Genomic DNA, 20,876 nt, shown 5'->3' on the forward strand with positions numbered 1-20,876 from the left:
AGTATAGGACAGGTGAGTCTCACCTTTCTGAGAAGCTAAGGCAGGCTTTCCTGAGAAAGTGACTATGCGGAGACCTGAAGGATCAGGTGAGGGTGAGGAAGAGCGTTTTAGGCAGAGGGAACAGTGTATGAAAGGTTCTGTGACAGGACCAAGGACAAGAGAGGGAAGGGTGGAGAAAGAACTGGTGTGGCTGATGCAGAAAAAAAGAGATGGGAGAAGGGTCCTCAGAAGCTGGAAATATGGGCTTTCCTGGTGGCGCAGTGGTTGAGAATCCACCTGCCAATGCAGGGGTCACAGGTTCCATCCCTGCTCCAGGAAGATCCCACATGCTGCAGAGCAACTAAGCCCGTGCACCACAACTACTGAGCCTGTGCTCTAGAGCCCGTGAGCCACAACCACTGAGCCCACGCGCCTAGAGCCCGTGCTCCGCAACAAGAGAAGCCACCGCAATGAGAAGTCCGCGCACCGCAACGAAGAGTAGCCCCCGCTCGCCGCAACTAGAGAAAGCCCGCGCACAGCAGCAAAGACCCAATGCAGCCAAAAATAAATAAATAAAATAAATTTAAAAAAAAAAAAGGAAGAAGCTGGAAAGATAAAAACTTATCCAAAGCCTCACAAAGAGAAAGCAGTAATAAAACTTCAGTTCAAACCTGGGTAATCTGTCTCTGGAACCCTTCCCCTACAGCATATTTCCATCCACAAATTACGATCAAATGTCCACTATGTGCCAGGCAATGTGCTAGATGCTTCAGACACAACAGTGAGTCACTGATAAACAAAAACAAACAGAATCCGTGTTCCCAAGGAGCTTACAATCCAGCAGAGGAGTCAATCATATAATCAAATAAGCAGCATAAAACCGTGGATGCCATCAATGTTACTAAAGCAAATGGTGCCATGGGAAGAGAACTTAATCTAGTTCAGAGTGGTCAGACTTTTTTTGTCAAAGTAAACACCTACACTAAGATCTGAAAAATTAAATGTCAACTAGGCAAAAGAGGGAGAAGGGTGTTCTAAGCCAAGGGAATCCATGCGTGTAAGGTTCAGGAAGGAGGGAGCAAATCCAGCGTGTGGACTGATGCCCAGTCTGCGCAGCCCAAGGCCAGCTTCCTCAGTGTGTGACCGGGGCAGTAGCATGGGGCCCAGCTCTCCACAGGGCCCCATGCTTAATGCGATACTCTGCGCTCACCATCCTGAAATTCTTAATCATTTTATCTCTGAACCTGTGTTTTGTAAGCGAAGCCCAATGGGACAATGGAGCGTGCATGGGAGTAGTGAGGACAGGCTGGTGGCCAGGCACACGTGCACGTGCCTCGAGGCAGCCTGGGGCACCGGGTCAAGGTGGCCAGGGTGGGAGCTGGGCCCAAACAGGCAGCAGCACCTGGACCCACGGCGAGGCCAGCTTGCCTGTCCATCCCCAGAGCCCGTGCCTGAAGCACCTGCACAAACATTAACTCTCCAGCCTGAGCACTGTGACAGGAACTCGGTAAACTTTCTCAGTAAACTACAAAACAAAAATGTACACGTGGACACCACAATAAAGTGTTTCAGGGAGTTATTAGAATTTTTCAAAAAGTTTGATTCTTCTCTCTGGAGACTTCCCTGGTGGCGCAGTGGTTAAGACTCTGTGCTCCCAATGCAGGGGGCCCGGGTTCGATCCCTAGTCAGGGAACTAGATCCCACATGCCGCAACTAAGAGTTCACATGCCACAACTAAGGAGCTGGCGAGCTGCAACTAAGGAGCCCGCCTGCCGCAACTAAGACCCAGTGCAACCAAATAATAAACAAATATTTTTTAAAAAGAATCTCTGATTTTCAAACTGCTACAGCAAAGCAAACATCTGCAGGTTTAGAAATAGAAATTAAATTCAGAGATTGTCACATTCAATGGAAAAGAATGCTATTTTAACATAAAACTCTGTATGAACCATTTATTAATGAGGAAGACAATTTTACTTTTTTCCTACAATTGAAGATACAACCGCAGGATACATAAATGGGCATTTTTAATTACATAGAAATCATTAAGCTACTTGTGGTTTCTTGTATAACCTCTGCAAGTAACAAGGAGTGTCACAGGAACATTAAAATATTGATAAATTTACACCTAAAATTAAATTCAAACTCACATGAAACTGATTTATATGAAGACTTAAATCTTTTTAGAAAAAATGTTCTGCAAGAATCATGAGCTGTAAATGTACTACAATTTACACTTGTAAATAATTATCATCTTCCCTCTGAATCCACAGGTTCCACATCTGCGGATTCAACCAACTACAGATGGAAAATATTTGGGGAAAAAATTCCAGAAAGTTCCAAAAAGCAAAACTTGAATTTGGGACTTCCCTGGAGGTCCAGTGGTTAAGACTCCACACTTCCACTGCAGGGGGCACGGGTCTGATCCCTGGTCAGGGAACTAAGACCCTGCATGCCATGCGGCACAGCCAAAAAATTAGAAAACAAACCAAAAAAACTATCACATATTAGACCCACATTTCTTGAAAGTTCCATAATATTCCACTATACAGAATACCACGGTTTATTTACCACAATTTCTTCCAACTAGACATTCACACTGTTTCAGTTCTTTGTTAAAGCAAGGTATATAGACACTACAGTAAGTGCTTTTCCCATATGTGCAAGTATTTCGGGAGGCTGAATGAATGGGCAGAAGTGGAACAGCTGGGTCAAAGGGCATGCAGACTTTCAAGGCTCCAGTAACACACCTGCAGACCATCTCCCAAACTTGCAGCCTGCTACGCGTCCACGAACGCTGTCCATCTCCGTACATTCACAGCCTGAAATACCGTCTCAATCACAGGTCTGTTTCTGCCCTATTCTATTCCAACTTCCCATTCTTTTTCCACTCCAGCACCACAACCCTGCAATTACTGTAGCTTCTGAATACACTTCAATAACTGGTACAAACTCCCCCAAACCCTCCTTTCTTCTTTTTCTTAACGTCTTTTGTTACTGTCATGCAATATTCTTCCAGATAATATGTATTTTCTAATTAACCAGTCAAGCTTTTCTCCCACCTCAAAAAAGGGTGAGGAGGGAAGAGGGATTTTGACTGATGTTACATTCAGTATATAGACTAATGAGGAAGGAACTGCCACCTTAACCAGATTAACTCTTTGGATTGAGGAACACAACCTTCATTTAATTCAGATCTTCTTTTACATTCTTCAAATAAGCTGTCTGGTTTTTGTCACAAAAATGTTGTATATTTCTTATTAAATAATGTCCTATAGTTTATTCCTCCAGTTTTTATTCTTAACAGAATGAGATTTTTTTCCATTTTTAGGCTGACCATTGTTGGTATAAAGGAAATCTTACAATTGGTTTATTTGCCTTACATCTGGCCACCTTACCAAACAACTATTGGTTCTAGTGATAGTTGTTTAGTTAATTTCCTTGGATTTCTTCTTTCTGAATATCACCTGCAAATTACAATCTTTTTACTTTTCTTTCCAATATTTACTTATTTGGCTGCACTGGGTCTTCGTTGTGGCATGCAGGATCTTCAGTTGTGGCATGTGGAATCTTTTTTTTTTTTTTTTTGGTAGTTGCAGCGTGCAGGATCTTTAGTTACAGCGTGTGAACTCTTAGTTGCAGAATGTGGGATCTAGTTCCCTGACGAGGGATGGAACCCCGGGCCCCTGCATTGGGAGCACGGAGTCTTAGCCACTGGACCACCAGGGAAGTTTCTTAGTCCTTTTTCTTATCTTTCTGTACCAGCTAGGCCCTCCCCTTCAGAAAGTGTTGAATAATAGTTTTATTAGAACTCCCTATTTTAGTCTTAAGACTATCTCCATTTACTGGTGGTTTCAAATAATTATTTTTTATCATATATTTATCATTTCCTAGTTTATTGAATTTTTAATCATAAAATGCTGTTAAATTTTATCAACTGCCTTTTAGGTATCTATGGATGATTTCAAATTCTTTCCCATTTCTTCTTTGGATCACTGGCTATGTTCCAGTTAGCTGAGTTTGACACAAATCCAACAGCAAAATACAAATTTAATTAAACTGAATTTTAAATAAAAATTTCCCGTTACCTAGTTTTTTGAGGAAAAGAACTGTTAGTGCCAGTCTAATATCTAGCGCTGCAACAGAGATGAAAAGACAAGGTTGAAATAAATAAAAATGCTTACACGATACAATGACTCTTTTCAATACGAAAAGTAAATGCTATAAGCAAAATTATTAATTTTATGACGTGCACTATTGATCGCATGCACACACACACACAAAAAGCATTATACCTTACACATAGAAGGGGCTCAGGAAACACTAAATAAATGCTCAACTATTCCCCAAACACACTGCACTTGGTTCTCTCAGGCCTTCACACAAATATATCCCTCTACCTGGGACACCCCTATCCAACTGGAGAACTCCAATTTGTCCTTCATGTCTCAGCTTAAGGATCACCTAGGTTTTGAGAAGCCCCCTCTAGGTCCCATCTCAGCCTCAGATAGACGTCCCTCCTGTGGACTCTCACAGAGCAGCAGCATATGCTCCTATTATAACATCACCTAATACTTGCTAATAGTTTTGCCTTTCTTCCCCATTAGACTTTTGTTCTCCGTGAAAACAAGGCCTGCTTCTCCTGTCTCCTCAGCATACATAGCACCGTGCCCAGCACACGTGTACTGAAGAAATGCTGCAGAATAAGTGAATCAAACAAGATGGTAAGAATTTTTCTACAGCACTACATTTTTGCAGATGCTTTTAAAATGTTAACCAAATTCCAAAATAAAAGCCATGAAAACCAATCATGAATCCCTCTCATTAAAGTTGCATTTAGATTTATTAAAACCAACTCCAGCTTTAAAACAAATATATGAAATTACTTTCCTATAACGTATCAATTAACACATATATGAAACTACTTTCCTATAAAGTATCAATTAACATATGTGCGCTCCATTATTTTATATTATCACTGCGCACACTCGTTACGGACAACCCCGTATCCAAGGGAGCCAGGGGAGCAAAACCAAGGAAATTTAAGACAATAAATAAATCACTCTTTGGACTTATGGTTCAAACAAATGCAATATTAATAACAAAAGAATACTAGGTTTCTCCATTATGGTGTCTCTAAAATCCTAACACATCCTTTATTTTATATCTACTCACATAAAGGAGAAAATGGAAATAAACTTCTTTAAAATTCATCCACAATGAAGTGAACAAAGCAAAGTGCAGGAGGATATGGATCACACCATCTCATTTATGTAAAAAATACATTAGGGACTTCCCTGGTGATGCAGTGGTTAAGAATCCGCCTGCCACTGCAGGGGACACCGGTTCGAGCCCTGGTCCGGGAAGATCCCACATGCCACATAGCAACTAAGCCCGTGCGCCACAACTACTGAGCCTGCGCTCTAGAGCCCGCGGCCCGCGAGCCACAACTATTGAGCCCATGTGCCACAACTACTGAAGCCCACGCGCCTACAGCCCATGCTCCCCAACAAGGGAAGCCACCGCAACGAGAAGCTCGCACACCGCAAGGAAGAGTAGCCCCCGCTCGCCGCAACTAGAGAAAAGCCCGCGCACAGCAATGAGGACCCAATGCAGCCAAAAATTAATTAATTAATTTTTTAAAAAACGGATGTATGTGTGCTCTTATATGCTCAGAGATCTTCAAGATGGATACCCAAGGAACAGTGACCTCTGAAGAGAGGAGATGGGAGCTTAGGGAGCCTTTACTTTCCCCATACACCTTTCTGCACAGCTTGAATTTCTTACTATTCAGAAAGGCATTGATAAGATTTTTTTAAATCAAGGATGATATTTACAGTGTATCATTTATACAAAAAGCACTACATAATGTACATTGTAAAAGCATAGGAAATAAGGTCACAGTATATTCAAACTTAATACAGATTGCTTAGGAAAGGGGACTGAGAGTGGGGAAAGGAGGGAACACTTTTTATTCTGTACATTGTGTGTTGCTGGTGTACTTTAAAATAAAATGTTCCAGTATTACTGTCATAATTTGTAAATGACATAAAATGTATCAGCAACACCAAATTCTCAGGTCTGTAACTGTAACCTGCTATAAGTTCTTACAGTCAGAGATACTCTCTCACTGCTGAGAATGTCAGCACAGAAGTGTGGTCCACTTTACTTACTCTGTATGTATTTAATATCCTCTCAAAAACGCATGGTTGGGTATCTTAAGCAGAAGCCAACAACTGGAATCTCTTTGGAAAAGAAAATTTCAAGACCTATTTAAACAACGCTCCATTTGCACAGTGTTTTCAGAATAGATGGCGTCACGTGCATACTGTTACTAATTTACAAAAGCCCTTCCTCATTCTAGTTTGTTCACCTTCAAATTTATTTTCCAGCAAGTAACCTCACTGTCTTGAATCAGAAGACTAAGCAGTATTCACAAACATGTACAGAAAATACTCCCTATTACTACTTTGGGGCAGGGGGTGGGAATCAGGCTTTATGTTGAGACCTATATCTATAAATCCCATAAACATCTTTTTTACTCTAAAGGTCTAATATACTACTTTATTGGCAGCTTATCCAATAACCTAAAGAGGAAAGAATATAGGTGTCCACAGTGAAGCAACTGCAATAGCCAAAAACACATTTTGAAATTTCCCATCAAGCAATAAAATTTAACATTTATAGCATTATAATATGTTGACTTTGAGAAGTAACATGGTTGAGTAAGTAAATTTCAAAAGAGTTCTGAAATGGGAGTCTGGTGATCTGGGTTCTGGATCGCTCTTATCACAAATTTGTTCTGTGACCTACCTTTGGCAAGTCACTTCTACCTCTTTGAACCTCAGTTTCCCCATCCGTAAAATGGAAGGGAAAACACTTAAACTAGATTTTTTTTTCAGGGTCTCTATTTCCTGAGAGAGGCTGATAAAAGCTATAAACCCTATTACCAAAAATGTATGTCTGCACCCAAAAATTTACTTACAATTTCCTTCTAATACCCACCGTGAACTCCCTAAGACCTCTGCACTAAAAGATCTCCTGAGACTGTTTTACACACTAAAACTCCAAGCTGATTTTCATGAAAGAAATATATGGACTACCAAATGGAAAAATTAAGCAAAAATAATTGTGAAAGACATCACTGCTTTGAATCCCAAAACATATTAACAGCTAAAATACACAGCAGTTTTCTACAAACAAGATTTCCTCAAGGACTTCCCTGGCGGTCCAGTGGTTAGGATTCCACGCTTCCACTGCAGGGGGCACGGGTTTGATCCCTGGCTGGGCAACTAGGATCTCACAAGCCGCGTGGCGCGGCCAAAAAAAAAAAAAAATTCCTCAGATGGATATCCATCCGACCCACAGACCAATAAATGCTACGATCACTCGTTCTTTTTTTTTTTTAATCTTCTAATGCTAAGTAATTGAAGGAGATTTGACAATCTTAACTATCCCCAAATTAATTCATCTACCTGCTTTCTAGTCCCACTAACCCACAGGCTGATAACAGACAAACCTGGGCTTCCCTGGTGGCGCAGTGGCTGAGAATCTGCCTGCCAATGCAGGGGACACGGGTTCGAGCCCTGGTCTGGGAAGATCCCACATGCCGCGGAGCGACTAGGCCCGTTAGCCACAACTACTGAGCCTACGCGTCTGGAGCCTGTGCTCCGCGACAAGAGAGGCCGCGATAGTGAGAGGCCCGCGCACCGCGATGAAGAGTGGCCCCCGCTCTCCACAACTGGAGAAAGCCCTTGCACAGAAACGAAGACCCAACATAGCCATAAATAAATAAATAAAATAAAATAAAATAAATGCAAGTATTGCTACTTTAAAAAAAAAAAAAAACAGACAAACCTGAGCTGGAGTCCCCACTCTACTACTTGCCTTGAAAATCTGGGTAAATTACTTAGCATCTACATGTTTCAGTCCCTTAGTCCATAAAATGTAAATGAAAGTAATAACTTCCATAGTTACTGATGATTAAATACGATAATATATGCAAAGTGCTTGCATAGTGCCTCACACACGGTAAACACTCAATAAAATGTGAGCTATTATTATTAATTATAATAAAATGGAATGCAGCTTTCATACTGAGAAATCATGCAGTAAGCGCTACTCTTCCGTATTTTTAAATAGTAAGTGGACACTTCCAAAAAGGAATTTCCTTTTTTTTTTTTTTCCAGCCGTGCTTCGAGGCTTGTAGGATCCTAGTTCCCTGACCAGGGATGAAACTCAGGCCCCCTGCAGTGGAAGCATGGAGTCCTAACCACTAGACCACCAGGGAATTCCCAGGAATTTCCTATTTTTAATAACATTTTTTAAAATACTCTTCTCTTCTGGAAAGATTTAAAAGTACGTAAATGGATACCTATACAACACATATGAGAGGTGGTAAGGTAGAGTAGAAAGAGAGCTAGTATTAGAGCCAGACAGATGCGAGTTCTAGACCTAATTCAGCCACTTAGTAATTACGTAACCTGGGCCACCTTAAGCTCTCTCTCAACCTTGTGAAGCCGCTACAAGGATTAACAAAGTATGTAAAGCATCAAGCACAGCATGTGGCAGGTAATGTGCACTCAATTAACAGTATTTATTCCGATTCTTCTCAGCTACTCCCTTATAGGTGATAAAACTAGCTTTGCCGGGGAAGAGAGAAGGTCCTAGCAAGCACAAATACTAATTAATACTGAGGCCAATGATGAAGGGCACATTTTTACCTTATCGACCTAAGAACTAAAGCAGTGTTTTGGGGGTCACATACTCTTTCCAAAGTCTAATGAAAATGGGGCCTCTAGCTCCTAGAAATTGTTCAGATATTGCAGGAAACGCTGTAAGTCAGAGATTTTAAGAACTTTGTATTAAGGGGGAATAGTAGCTAGTTTTTTCTGGACTTAACTTGCAAGAGTCTGAAAACGTTCTCTAAGTCAGTTTTTGTGACAAAACGATTCACCTAACTTCGCTCATAATGCAGCAAGTAAATCCTGCTTTTAATTAGGCTTCTCAGTTTCATGAGCTAAATTTCATGAGCTACCTGGTGTTGTGTGTGAAAACAAAACTTGAGAAAAGGAACTACAAACTATGCTAGAATTAGTTCAAATATTTTAAAATGTGATGCTTGAACACATAACCCAAACACCGAACCAAAAGGGGAAAAAAGTGCAAAAAGGTAACAAAGCTGGCTACATTCAATTCTTAGAAAGGCTGTATCAATTCAAGGAATCAAATAAGCCTCTAACTTCCAAAGAGATCTACAAGCACAGAAGTCATGATTTACAAAAAACAAAACTGAGCCAGCAAATACAGTTTACTGAGTAACTAAATATGGTTTATCCTTACTTCTACGCCCTGCGTGGAAGGCTATACTCTCTGACTCGGCCTCACCTCCTCCTTGAGTAGGTAAATAACCTACTCACTAAATTGCTCTGTTCATTGTACTGTAAGGGGAAGAAAGAAGTCAACGAGGACCGTAGACCCAACTCTTCCCAACGCGCGACCCGCACGGAGCTCAGTACTAGACAAAGTTTTGCCCCCATGACCTTGGTCCCTAAGAGTCCCCTCCCTCCCGCCAGCCCGCCGGTCTTTCCACGTGCGGCCGACTGCGGTTGCCCAGCCGTGGCTGCAGGCCGGAGAAAGCAGTCGGGGACCCGAAGGCACGAGGGGAACGAGCGCTGCTAACAGCACCCGGGCCGGGCCAGCCCTCGGCCAGCACCCACTCCCCAGCGACGCGCACAAGCCCCCGACCGCGCGCCCGCCTCTCCCCGACCCCGCGCTGGAGGGCCGGGGCGCAAGAAGCCCCTTTCCTTCGGCTCCCCACTCCGCGGCGCGGCGGGGGCGCCGGACACCCAGGGAAGTGACAGTCCGGCCAGGGGCACGGAGGCAGGCGCACAGCCGGAGGGAGAGTCCTGCGCTACGCCAGCCGCCCCCTCCAGCCCCGGGCTCCCGGGAGGCCGCGGCCGGCCGCCAGCCCGGCGGGCGCCAAGGCCGAGCGCAGCAGGGCCGCCAGAGGCAGCGGACGCGGGGCGCGGGGGCGCGGCCACTCACCATCAGAACTTTGGCCGCGTTCTCCAGCTGAGCGATCACTTCTGGGGGCCCCAGCGCCGCCGCCATCATGGTCTCTCTTCAATGACGCGCCATGCGCTGCATTCTGGGAGCGGGCGCCCGGCCAGCCAATCGCGCGGCGCCCCGGGCTCGCGCGCTCCCGCCGGAGCCGTCGCCGCCGCCGACGTCGACGCGGGGTCGCGGGGTTAGGGCTGCGGGCGGGCGCCGGGGCGGGCGCCGGGGCGTTCCCCTGCCCTGGGCCGGTCCCCGCCCGCCCTCTGTCCCCCGACCCCCGCGGCCGCCCGCCGCCCGCCGCCCGCCCCGGGGGCGCCTGCGGCCCGAACGTGTTCTCTGCGGCCGCGTCCCTTCCGGGGCAGGGCGGCCTGCGGGACTAGAAGTGTCTGCGACCCCGCGGAGCGCGCGTCCTCCCCGCTCGCGTCCCCGCCTCACACAGCCCCGAGCTGCGGGCACCGGACGGAGACGAGGCCGGAGCCCCCTCGGCGGGCAGCCTAGCTTCCGGAGTCGGTGGAGCGCGCCGCCCCCTCTGTGCCGTGTGGGGACCTCGCAGCAGCGATGTTCGGTGTGGAGCCTGGAAGGAAGGTCCGTTAGGGGACCTCGGAGCCCACCCTTCCTTCCCCCACTGTTTCAGCGCTCACACCAGCTCCAACTGCTGGAAACCTTGTTCTGTTCTGAGCTTACACCTACTTACGCATAGGTTTCTAGCTCTTGGTGCTGTTCTGCTTCTTGGGGCTGCACAGAAAGTCACGTTCATTTCAGTGTTCGTTAAGTTTTCTCTGTTGACGTCTTCCTTTATCTCTTCTTCCAGTGGTAAATAAGCCATACTTAGGGGTTTTCCCTTTTTTATGTCCCTGCAACAGAACTGCATTATTAGCTCCATTGAAAACGGGTTTCTTATATTGGGCATCTCTACAACTTGAAGTTGAGGAAGTGAATTAACAAGACTTTTATTGCTTGAGAAACGAAGTACCTTTTATTTCGTTACAAAAGGGCAAAGAGTGCAGTGAATGGCCTTTTTTACTTTAAGAATTGTGTGAAACTAGGTGGTTAACATGTAGTAGGCATTCAATAAATACTTCAGTAAGTACAGACGTCTGGACTTAACGATTTCTCGACTTCTCGATGGTGTGAAAGCGTTACATATTCATTGGAAGCCGTGCTTCGATTTCTGATCTCTTCCGGGGCTGCGATGTGCAGTCCCGATGCGTTGTCCGATACCCTCGTGGCGCGCAGCGCCGTCAGCCGCACAATCACGAGGGTGAACCACTGGTACCCTTACCAAAAAACCATTCTGGTTTTTACTTCAGCACGGTGTCCAACAAACTACATGAGACAGTCAACACTTTATTCTAAAACAGGCTCTGTGTTAGATGATTTTGCCCAACTGTAGACTAATATTAAGTGTTCTAACCATGTTTAAGGCAGGGGAGGCTAAGCTGTGATGTTTGGTAGCTTCGATGTATTAAAAGCATTTTCACCTTAGGATGTTTTCAACTTACGATGGGCTTATTGGGACATAATCCCATCCTAAGTCAAGGAAGATCTTTATAAAGCGACCTACAAAAAAGATTACAAAATGTCTCTACCCACTACGAATAGTAATTACAGCAGTTCCATGATATATCTGCAAAAGTGTAGACAAATGAATATTTTGTGACATTAAATGTTTGAGGCTTATAATGCTTCAGATTGGGCCCTGTGTTCCAAAGCATTTGTTTTGTGCAATTACATAAGAACTTTACATCTAGACACTCTTTAAGAAAGAGGAAGAAGGAAAAGTATTAAATGTGAGGATGAGTAGGCATCCTTTCAAATTAGCATTTTGAAGTTACATCTCCCATAATGGAGCCATGAATTTTAGGGCAGGCTTGTAGAATTTCACTGTTGGAAGATTCTAGAATGTACCCACTAGTTTAACCTCCCCTCCAATGCCTGACTCTTGTTATTTCTTGGTTTACTGTGCAACAGTAGCGCTCTCCTGGGGGTGCGGGACGGGGTAAGGAGCAGTAGTCCAGCCTAGCCACAGGCTCTTCGTATCCTGAAATAGAAGGGAAGAAAGTTGTGCAAATTCCAATAATTTCTCACTAGACACAAAAGAGAAATATTTATGGCCTAAGAATCTGCTCAAAATGTTCCTGGAATCAAAAACGTTTCACAAATATTACATCCCCTGTACTTTTAGGGTATGCCTTTAACACCTATGATGTCATGGGCTGCAAAATTATTCATACTTATTCTTAACCAAAAGTGATTAGTTGAGTATATTATATATTTTTCCTTGGAAACATGGGTTTGGTTTGGGTTTGTTTGTTTTTGTCAAGTCATAAACATCTTGTCAACATAAACATACTGATGAAATACCTTAGAGCAGCAGTTCTCAGAGGGGAACTGGGGATACTTGTTAAGTCCCAGAATACCTAGTAGGTCCCTAAGATCCTATCAGAGGGTCTTGGGTCAAAAGAATTTTCATATGGCTATCATCCTATCAGTAATTACTTTAAATTGATTAAACTTCCCAATCAAAAGACATAGACTGGAGGCTTCCCTGGTGGCGCAGTGGTTAAGAATCTGCCTGCCAGTGCAGGGGACAGGGGTTCAAGCCCTGGTCCAGGAAGATCCCACATGCTGCGGAGCCACTAAGCCCATGCACTACAACTACTGAGCCTGCGCTCTAGAGCCCACGAGCCACAACTACTGAGCCCGCATGCCACACTGCTGAGGCCTGCGCATCTAGAGCCCATGCTCCACAACAGGAGAGGCCACTGCAATGAGAAGCTCGCGCACCGCAATGAAGAGCAGCCCCCGCTCGCCGCAACCAGAGAAAGCCCACGCGCAGCAACGAAGACCCGACGCAGCCAAAAATAAATAGATAAAATAAATAAATTTATTTTTTAAAAAAGTTTAAAAATAGACACAGATTGGCTAAATGGATAAAAAACAGGATCGAACTATATGCTCCCTCTTACCACTTCTATTCAACATACTAATGGATGTGCTAGCCAGAGCAATTAGGCATGATAGAGAAATAAAAGGCAACCAAATTGGAAAGGAAGAAGTAAAATTATCTCTGTGCACAGATGATGTGCTCGTATATATAGAAAATCCTAAAGATTCCACAAAAATCTGTTAGAACTAATAAATGAATTCAGCTAAGTTGCAAGATACAAAATCAATTTTAAAAAATCAGTTGCATTTTTATATACCAACAACGAACCATCAGAAAAGGAAATTAAGAAAATAATTTCACGCAAATCAAAACTACAGTGAGGCCCTTACACGAATGTAGATGAACTATGCAACAGAGTGAGATTATTCTATTTTACTTGAGAGACTCCATAGAAGAACAAAATCTCTCTTTTAGAAGGCATCTCTAAAGCCCAAATTAGATGGTAGATGGGAACACTTAATAATTCCTTTTGATATAGAAGACACCTGATCTAGAAAGTGTTAAGGGATCTTATAACCCAAAGTTCTGAAACCTTTCAAGGTAGCAGTATAGAACCGAAAGTATTATGGTATCAAATTTATAGAAACGTAATATATTTCCCCAGAAACAGAAACATGAGACTAAAAGGGAAATATGTCTTTAAAATAGTTCCCTTGTACAGAAAGTGTATTTCCGCACATATGAGATGTCTGTGAAATGTTACTATTTGAAGTTCTTAAATACTAAATACTTGATTAATATAGCACAGTTTTGATGTGTGTATATCAGAGTAATTGCAAAAAGTAGTCAGTGGCTTTATTCCTCCTGCTCTCACAACCTACCATCTTGGAATTTATTTCTGAACCACTTTAATTTTACAACATGAAATCAAGACTTTCTCATGCTGTTGAACCCTATTCAGCAGGGTGGCACCATAATTACAGAGTCTATTTTTCTTTTTCTTTCTTTTTTAACTTTATATGATATGTAAAAACTTAGCAACTCTCCTATTAAGTAAAATGCTTCTAATCAATAACCAAGTACAATATGCCACCTTCCTTATAAAGCTCAACATTATAAGACATCCATCCCATTAAAATGTTTCGAGATGGTGATAAAGACCTCTGTTTTTCCAGACGAACCTCTGGAATTGTCCCTGCAAACCAACAACCTACAGGCATGAGCTGCTCACAGATTCCCAAAGGCTTTAACCGGGCCTCCTGATGCTGGGAGTCCTCCTGATGCCCTGGCCAGAGGCTCCGTCCAAGGAGTGACCATCTGAAAGGCTGCTGTACCGTTCAGGAGTGCATGATGTCATCGCATGGAAAGGCCACCCAAGAGCAGGGCCTTCCGGGCCCGGAAGATGGAAACTGCGGGCGCCTCGGGGCAAGACTGAGAAGGTGTCACGGAGAGGCGGCAGCAGGGGTGCCGCTGGACACCAGGGTCAGAGCCCGGGGCCCCGGCAGAGCTGAGGGTGGAGGCAGCACGGGGATCGGAGGGGAGGCTCGGCCTGGGGCCAGGTTCCCCTCAAGCAGGCCTGATGGGGCTCTTAAATGACTCCAGAGGGCTGGCATCCAAGGACAACAGGGCCCGGCTTCTGCTGTGAGTCCCCGGGAACTGGGCCAGCAGGAGGCCCCCCAGGGACGGGGTTGGTTTGTCTGAACAGCAACTGCGACTCTGTCCCTGCCCCTGCCACAGGGGCTCGAGCCCTGCGGCCCAGGAACTGACAGTGACGCCTGGGCTGGGTGTTGACAGAACAAGGGCTGGAGGAGGCTATTCCTGATGGATGTCCCTGGGAATAATTACTACGCCCCCAAGAGAGGATCTGGGGGTTTGTCAGCAGAGCTCTGCTTTGTTCTTCACATTTTAAGCCAACGGGTAATTTGAGAAAGTGGGGATTTAATTTATAAATGTCTTGAAGCAGCTTCTGTTCATGTTCTTGATATGTTTGGCCTTGTCCTCCGACCCGTGGGAGCTCTGGGCCTGGGGGCAGAGGGGTCCTGCCATCTCCACCCAGCTGCCTTCTCACTTTGAGCCCTGAGAGCATCCTCCAACCAGACACAGGTGCCATTAACACTGGCACTTGGACCCTCTGACATGAGTATTATGTGTCATTATTGATGGCAACTTTCAATATTTTGCCAAACATTCCAAAATATTCTGGTCCTTTTAAAGCCCCCAGTCTCATTTTTCTCCTCCTCAGCTCTTCCTGGGAGGATGGGCTCTCCCTGCAGGGTCTTCTGGATCCATCCCTCTACCTGCTGGACAAAGCCCTGTGTCATCAGCGTGGACCTGATGCCAGCAAAACAGGTAAATCCGGCAGCCACGGGGGGCGAGGGGCCTGCCTCACAGAGGCCCAGAAGGAGAGCGGTTAACTCCTCTCCTGACCTGACAGCTCAGCCAGCAGCCTGCTCAGTGGGGCCGTCAGTACTTGTTAGGAGTGTGAAGGAGGGCTTCCCTGGTGACGCAGTGGTTGAGAATCTGCCTGCCAATGCAGGGGACACGGGTTCGAGCCCTGGTCTGGGAAGATCCCACATGCCGCGGAGCAACTAAGCCCATGAGCCACAACTACTGAGCCTGCGCTCTAGAGCCCGCGAGCCACAACTACTGAGCCCGTGTGCCACAACTACTGAAGCCTGCACGCCTAGAGCCCGTGCTCCGCAACAAGAGAAGCCACTGCAATGAGAAGCCCGCGCACCACAACCAAGAGTAGCCCCCGCTCGCCACAACCAGAGAAAGCCCACACGCAGCAATGAAGACCCAACACAGCTAAAAATAAATAAATAAAATAAATAAATTTATATATGAAGAAAAGACCGTGAAGGATCCAAAACAAAACTTTGAGAACCACTGCACTGGTGAATGCAGCCAGCTGGAAGAGCGTCCTCAGATTTGTCTGGTAGGAAGGAACACGGCATTTGGCAAGTGCTGGCTTGCTTGCTTTTCTAACAACCTTGGCCAGTCTGGTCCCACGGTCCCCACGACTGCCACCCTCAGCTGGAACTGCATCCCTGCCTCCTGTGATGACTGCAGTCCTGTGCACCCTCCAACAAAGCGCAAGCCCACCCCTTCTCAAAGACGCCCCCGCCGGCTCGCCCGACTGTGTCCCCGCACTGTTTACGTAAAAGGAAGAGTCATGTTTCAGGTAAAACTCTGTTCTTTCCGTAGCCTTAAAATAATCTTCTCTCCAAGTCTGAGGGAAGTAATGACTAGAGAACTTATTCATTGAATCAGCTAATCCCATCTGCTTCATACTGTTCGTCCTACAAAAAACTTGTGACAAATTTATGTAGAGACTCCCATGGCTTTTAAAACACTCAAGCTTCCATTTGAAGGGTTCAACATGTGCCAGGTGGCGCTCAATATACACACTGAACACAGTGCTGCCTGATATATTTCTGTTGACTCAATGTGTAATGAACGAATAGTAGGTGCCCACAATGATTCAAGAACAGAGTAAGCCATGCCATTCCAGGGTCCCTTGACAATTGTCTAGTTTTTAAATTGTGGGGAGGAGGGAAGGGGAAGGACACATAATGCAGATTTGCCTTAACATAGAAATCTGCACAGTATTTATCACTTCTAAGTGATTGTGTAGGTTCAACAGCACCTTCCTAGCATATATAGATATAAAAAGAAATAAAGAAAACATTGCATGGATAAACCACAAGGTCCTACTATATAGCACAGGGAACTATATCCAATCTCCTGAGATAAACCATAATGGAAAAGAATATTTTAAAAAAATGTATATATATGTATAACTGAGTCACTTTGTTGTACAGCAGAAATTAGCACAACACTGTAATCAACTATACTTCAATTTTTTTTAAATGTGAAAAGAAAACACTGCAATTCGCGGGTGGTTTAATAAGAATCCCTACTTTCCTCTCCGTGGAAAGGGCACGCCAAGACATCTTGTGAGCCCTCAAAGTGAGCGCAAATCTCAGCTGCAAAAGCATCCAGCTCCCTCTGCTGTCTGTTGGTTGAACTTGGAACTCAGAGAATCTATGGTACCTTCTGGACTAAAACTCTGTATAGAATTCAGGATAAATGATTACTGGAGTAGGCACAGGCGAGTCCATTCTGTATGTATACTCCAGAGTAAAGGAAATCAAACCACCAAACACATTTGCACAAGAGCATTTCTATATATGTTCTTACTATTATATTCAATAGTATCTCTGTTTCTGTTTCAGCTGTGATCATATAACCTCTTACTGCGAAGAAATGACTTGCAACATTTATTTATATCTATTTAGTACAAATTACATGGGCCAGAAGAGAAACATGAAAAAAAAAAAAATCTGCTCAACAAAATTCAGATGATCTCTGGAAGTTATTTGTGGAAGATCAGGGCAGAGTAGCCAAACCCCACCTATGGAGTTCTAAAGCCTCTAGGTGTGAATCCCCACTTATCCAAACAACTAGCCACTTCAACAGAAAATCCCCAGGCTGCCCAGATGATGCCCTGGGGCCCCCTCTGCCTTGAACTGAAGCCTTCATCTCCAGTTCATCAGCTCTTTAAGGTCACAATTCTGGGGGAAAAACAACTAATTTAATTAGGAAGAAAGCCTGCAGCTGTATTTAGGGCAACAATTTTATTTTCTTTCCCTAACTTTAAATTATTTTTCATTCCAAGTACTAAAGCCTTCTTGAAATCGCCAAGGTGGATTCTAGTTATTTCTCCTTAATTAAAGTAAATAATAATTTAAAAAATACTCATAGATCTACTTATAAAGTGCATTATCTTAGTTTCTATATTGTTCCTCTGTTAATATCTATATACCTAGTGTATTTCACCTACATTATTTTACTAGTTCCTAAGGACCCCAGATTAATTGGAAAAGACAGGTTTATTTGGAAAAAGGAATCCTTTATATTTTTATACAACAATCACTCTTTGGGTAAAAAAAGTGAAGTGATCCAAGAAAAAGCACGCTCTATGGGAACAACCTTTTCTAGAAGTCCAGATCATAGCTGATGTGTGACTGTTTGAGACCCTGTGGGGCCTTCCCAGGACAGACAGACACACACACACACACACACACACACACACACACACACACCACACCACACACACACCCACCCCCACCCCCCCATCCCCGCTATGCCCTCCACCTGCCTCTTGTCTGTAGAGAAACCTTTGCCTCATAGGTCTTCCCCGAGTTCCAAAGAATAAATTAATCAGAGAAATGAGAAAATGCAGAAAGAAAGGAAAACAGTCAAGCAAGACAAAATGATAATAGTTTAGCCATTAAACAAAGTCAAGGACATTTAGTTCCTCCTCCAGGGCTGTAGATCATATTCTGAGCCATGTTCTTTGAGCTCTTTCACAGATACTGAAACCCCCTCTGGGTGGGAGAAGTTAACTGCATGCTGCCCACAAGCACAGAGACCCCAGACCAATTGGAACCAGAAGATTGATGATGTTGACTCCCAATTACCTCACCACCAACCAATCAGAAGAATGTCCACAAGCTGATCACGCCCTCCACAAGCCCCCTCCCTCCCCCCGTCTTTAAAAGGCCTTCTCTGAAAGCCATCGGGGAGTTTGGGTCTTTTGAGCGTTGAGCTTCCTGTTCTCCTTGCTTGGTGCCTGCAATTAAACACAGTAAACACTGCCCTTTCCTCACCACAACCTGGGGGCAGTGGATTGGCTTTACCGTGCTGGGGCAAGCAGACCCAAGTCTGTTTTGGTGACACCTGTGCTGCAGGTTAGCTGTCTGGACTAACTAGTAATATAATAAAAGGAAACCTACATGACTCTTCAGAACTCCACTCCTCACATGAACTCAGGGGCTGCCAGCCAGTAAATGGAGGCCTCAGCAGTGCGAGACCAAAGCCCTTCCAGACCAGCCAGGATGCGGAACAAGGTCCCACGTGGAGAAGTGAAGGACAGTCAGCAAAGGTCAATTGTGAACATCAGAAAACCTGGATAAGAAAATGTCACACAGCATCGATTTCCTCCTCAGACTTGTAAAAAAACGATTACCTGTTACCAGAAAATCAAGCAGCAGAAGTGACTTCTGCAGTGCTCACAGTAACGGATTGTCAGAGACAAACGTTTTAAGGTTTCTTTTATGAGGTAGGGAGAGTCTTCTCTTTTTATTTTTTCTCAAATAACCATTTTAACCTAGAAGCTATGAGGGAAAAGCTCAGGATTAGTTTTCTGAGTCTAGCAGGTAAACTTCTCATTTTAAAAAATGGATCTGACCTAGTGAAGTTTAGAGGAGGAGAAGGTTCCGGTTAGCACGACAACCTTTCCCCTGATTGGGTGTGTCAAAACAATTAACACATTAATGTTGTAGAGACACCTAGAAAGTGGTGACGTTTTAAAAGCTTAAAGATGTTCACAAAGGACACTCATGGACAGAATAAATATAAAGGACCCAAAAAGATACAAAAAAGCATTTAACGAAACTAATATTCTAACAACTGCTATTTTTTCCTATCAAATTGACACGTATTTAAAGGCAATGCCCCGACTTTGCACAGAGGTAATGCAGGGCAGGTCTGTGTCAGCTCAGGCCCTGAAGCCCTTACTGGGGGCGGGGTGGGGGGGGATGTGGATTCGGTTGCTTTTGTGGCCTCATCTCTAGGATTAAGTTCGTTAAGAAACACAAAGCTTACAACAGCGCTTGACACAAAGTAAAAGTTAAATAAATGTTAGCTGCTATCACGTGCATTAAATATCTCTAGGACGGACCAAAACCCAGCATCTGCGGTTGCCTCCGTGGGTGGGATGCACACGGCAGGTTCCCAAACTTTCTCACTTCGTGGGTTCTTAGCATCTCTCGCAGGACTTCTACGACAAAAGGACTACCTAGGAGTTCGTTTATTAGGTAGTTCGTTCCAAAAAATTTAAGAAGTGTCTGTGTCCTAAAAACCTAGTAGCCATCTGGGGAAAAAAATACAGTAAACTGAAAGAAAAATGCTATTTTAATTTCATTCTTAAGTAACCACAACTGCGAGTGGGACGTGTGTGCCTGTCGGGCACTGCACAACTCCTCAAATCCTGGCACAAGATCCGACGCTGCCGCCACCTTTGTCTCCCATTCCACAGTGACTTTCACCAGGAGCTTGCTTTCTATCAAGGCACCCGTAAAACCCCAGCTTTGCAAAGATGTATGTCATTGCGAGGAATGTAGTGTAGGTGCTGGGGAAACTGTGAGCCACCTTGGCTTGTAGGTAGAGTCTATCCAACCAACATCACTGTCTCCCTGAGAATGTGAACCCCCCCTTGTTGCCCCTGTGGGTGGGCGGCACACGGGCACCTCGGCACACAGTTTGAGAACCACGGCGACACACCCTTTTATAACTTTCCAACCTATTTGACTCAATCCATTGGAACAGCACATATTTATCTCCACCCTCACCTCCAAGAACTTTGTCCAAAATCAAACTACCGTTTCCCACTGGGTAGCCAGTCCCTTAGAGACATTTTGGGCAGATGCTTTGACTTTTGATGCATCCTGCATAAGTGCTTTGGTGCCTGAAGTGGGAGTCGAGGTGTGCATCAGCCCCCTTCTTCCTCCTTCCTGGTATCTCTGATGGAGAAAGAAAGAAGTGTGTGGGAGACCGAGGGTTCCTTCTGTGACCCCCGTCAGGTGCAGATCGAGATCTGAAGCTCATAAAACTGTACAAAAGGTTGGGGACCCTCACGCAGTAACACAGAAATGGCTCACACAAGTGAGGGGCCTGGAGCTGGAACTTGACTCCTCATGGTACATCCCCGGCTCCCGCCGGCAACCCCCTTCCCTCGGGCTGACGCTGAGGGACCCGAGCCCTGCGGGTGGCCCTCCCCGCGCAGGGGCTGCACGGGTCCCGGGCCGGCCGCTGGAGGGGCCGGAGGAGTGAGGTCCCGTGTCCAGGCTGCTGCTTGCCCTGGGACCCGATCTCCCACGTA

At 44.9% G+C, this 20,876-nt stretch overlaps 1 protein-coding gene across 2 annotated transcripts in view; it reads right to left on the reverse strand.

The window, feature by feature from the left end:
- Window positions 1-10,107, reverse strand: part of XPO4 (exportin 4) — a 106,367-nt gene extending 96,260 nt beyond the window's left edge. Inside the window, exon 1 of one of the 2 annotated variants that reach the window (XM_068526571.1) lies at window positions 10,027-10,107. Coding sequence is in view for 1 of the 2 variants with exons in the window: in XM_068526569.1 (XP_068382670.1) it covers window positions 10,027-10,095 (69 nt within the window). In the remaining variant the exon portion in view is untranslated. The remainder of the gene's footprint in view (window positions 1-10,026) is intronic. The other variant, XM_068526569.1, reaches the window with a different exon arrangement.
- Window positions 10,108-20,876: the final 10,769 nt, after the last annotated feature.

The sequence above is a fragment of the Eschrichtius robustus genome, chromosome 18 (assembly GCF_028021215.1).
Source record: "Eschrichtius robustus isolate mEscRob2 chromosome 18, mEscRob2.pri, whole genome shotgun sequence".
Lineage (NCBI taxonomy): Eukaryota > Metazoa > Chordata > Mammalia > Artiodactyla > Eschrichtiidae > Eschrichtius > Eschrichtius robustus.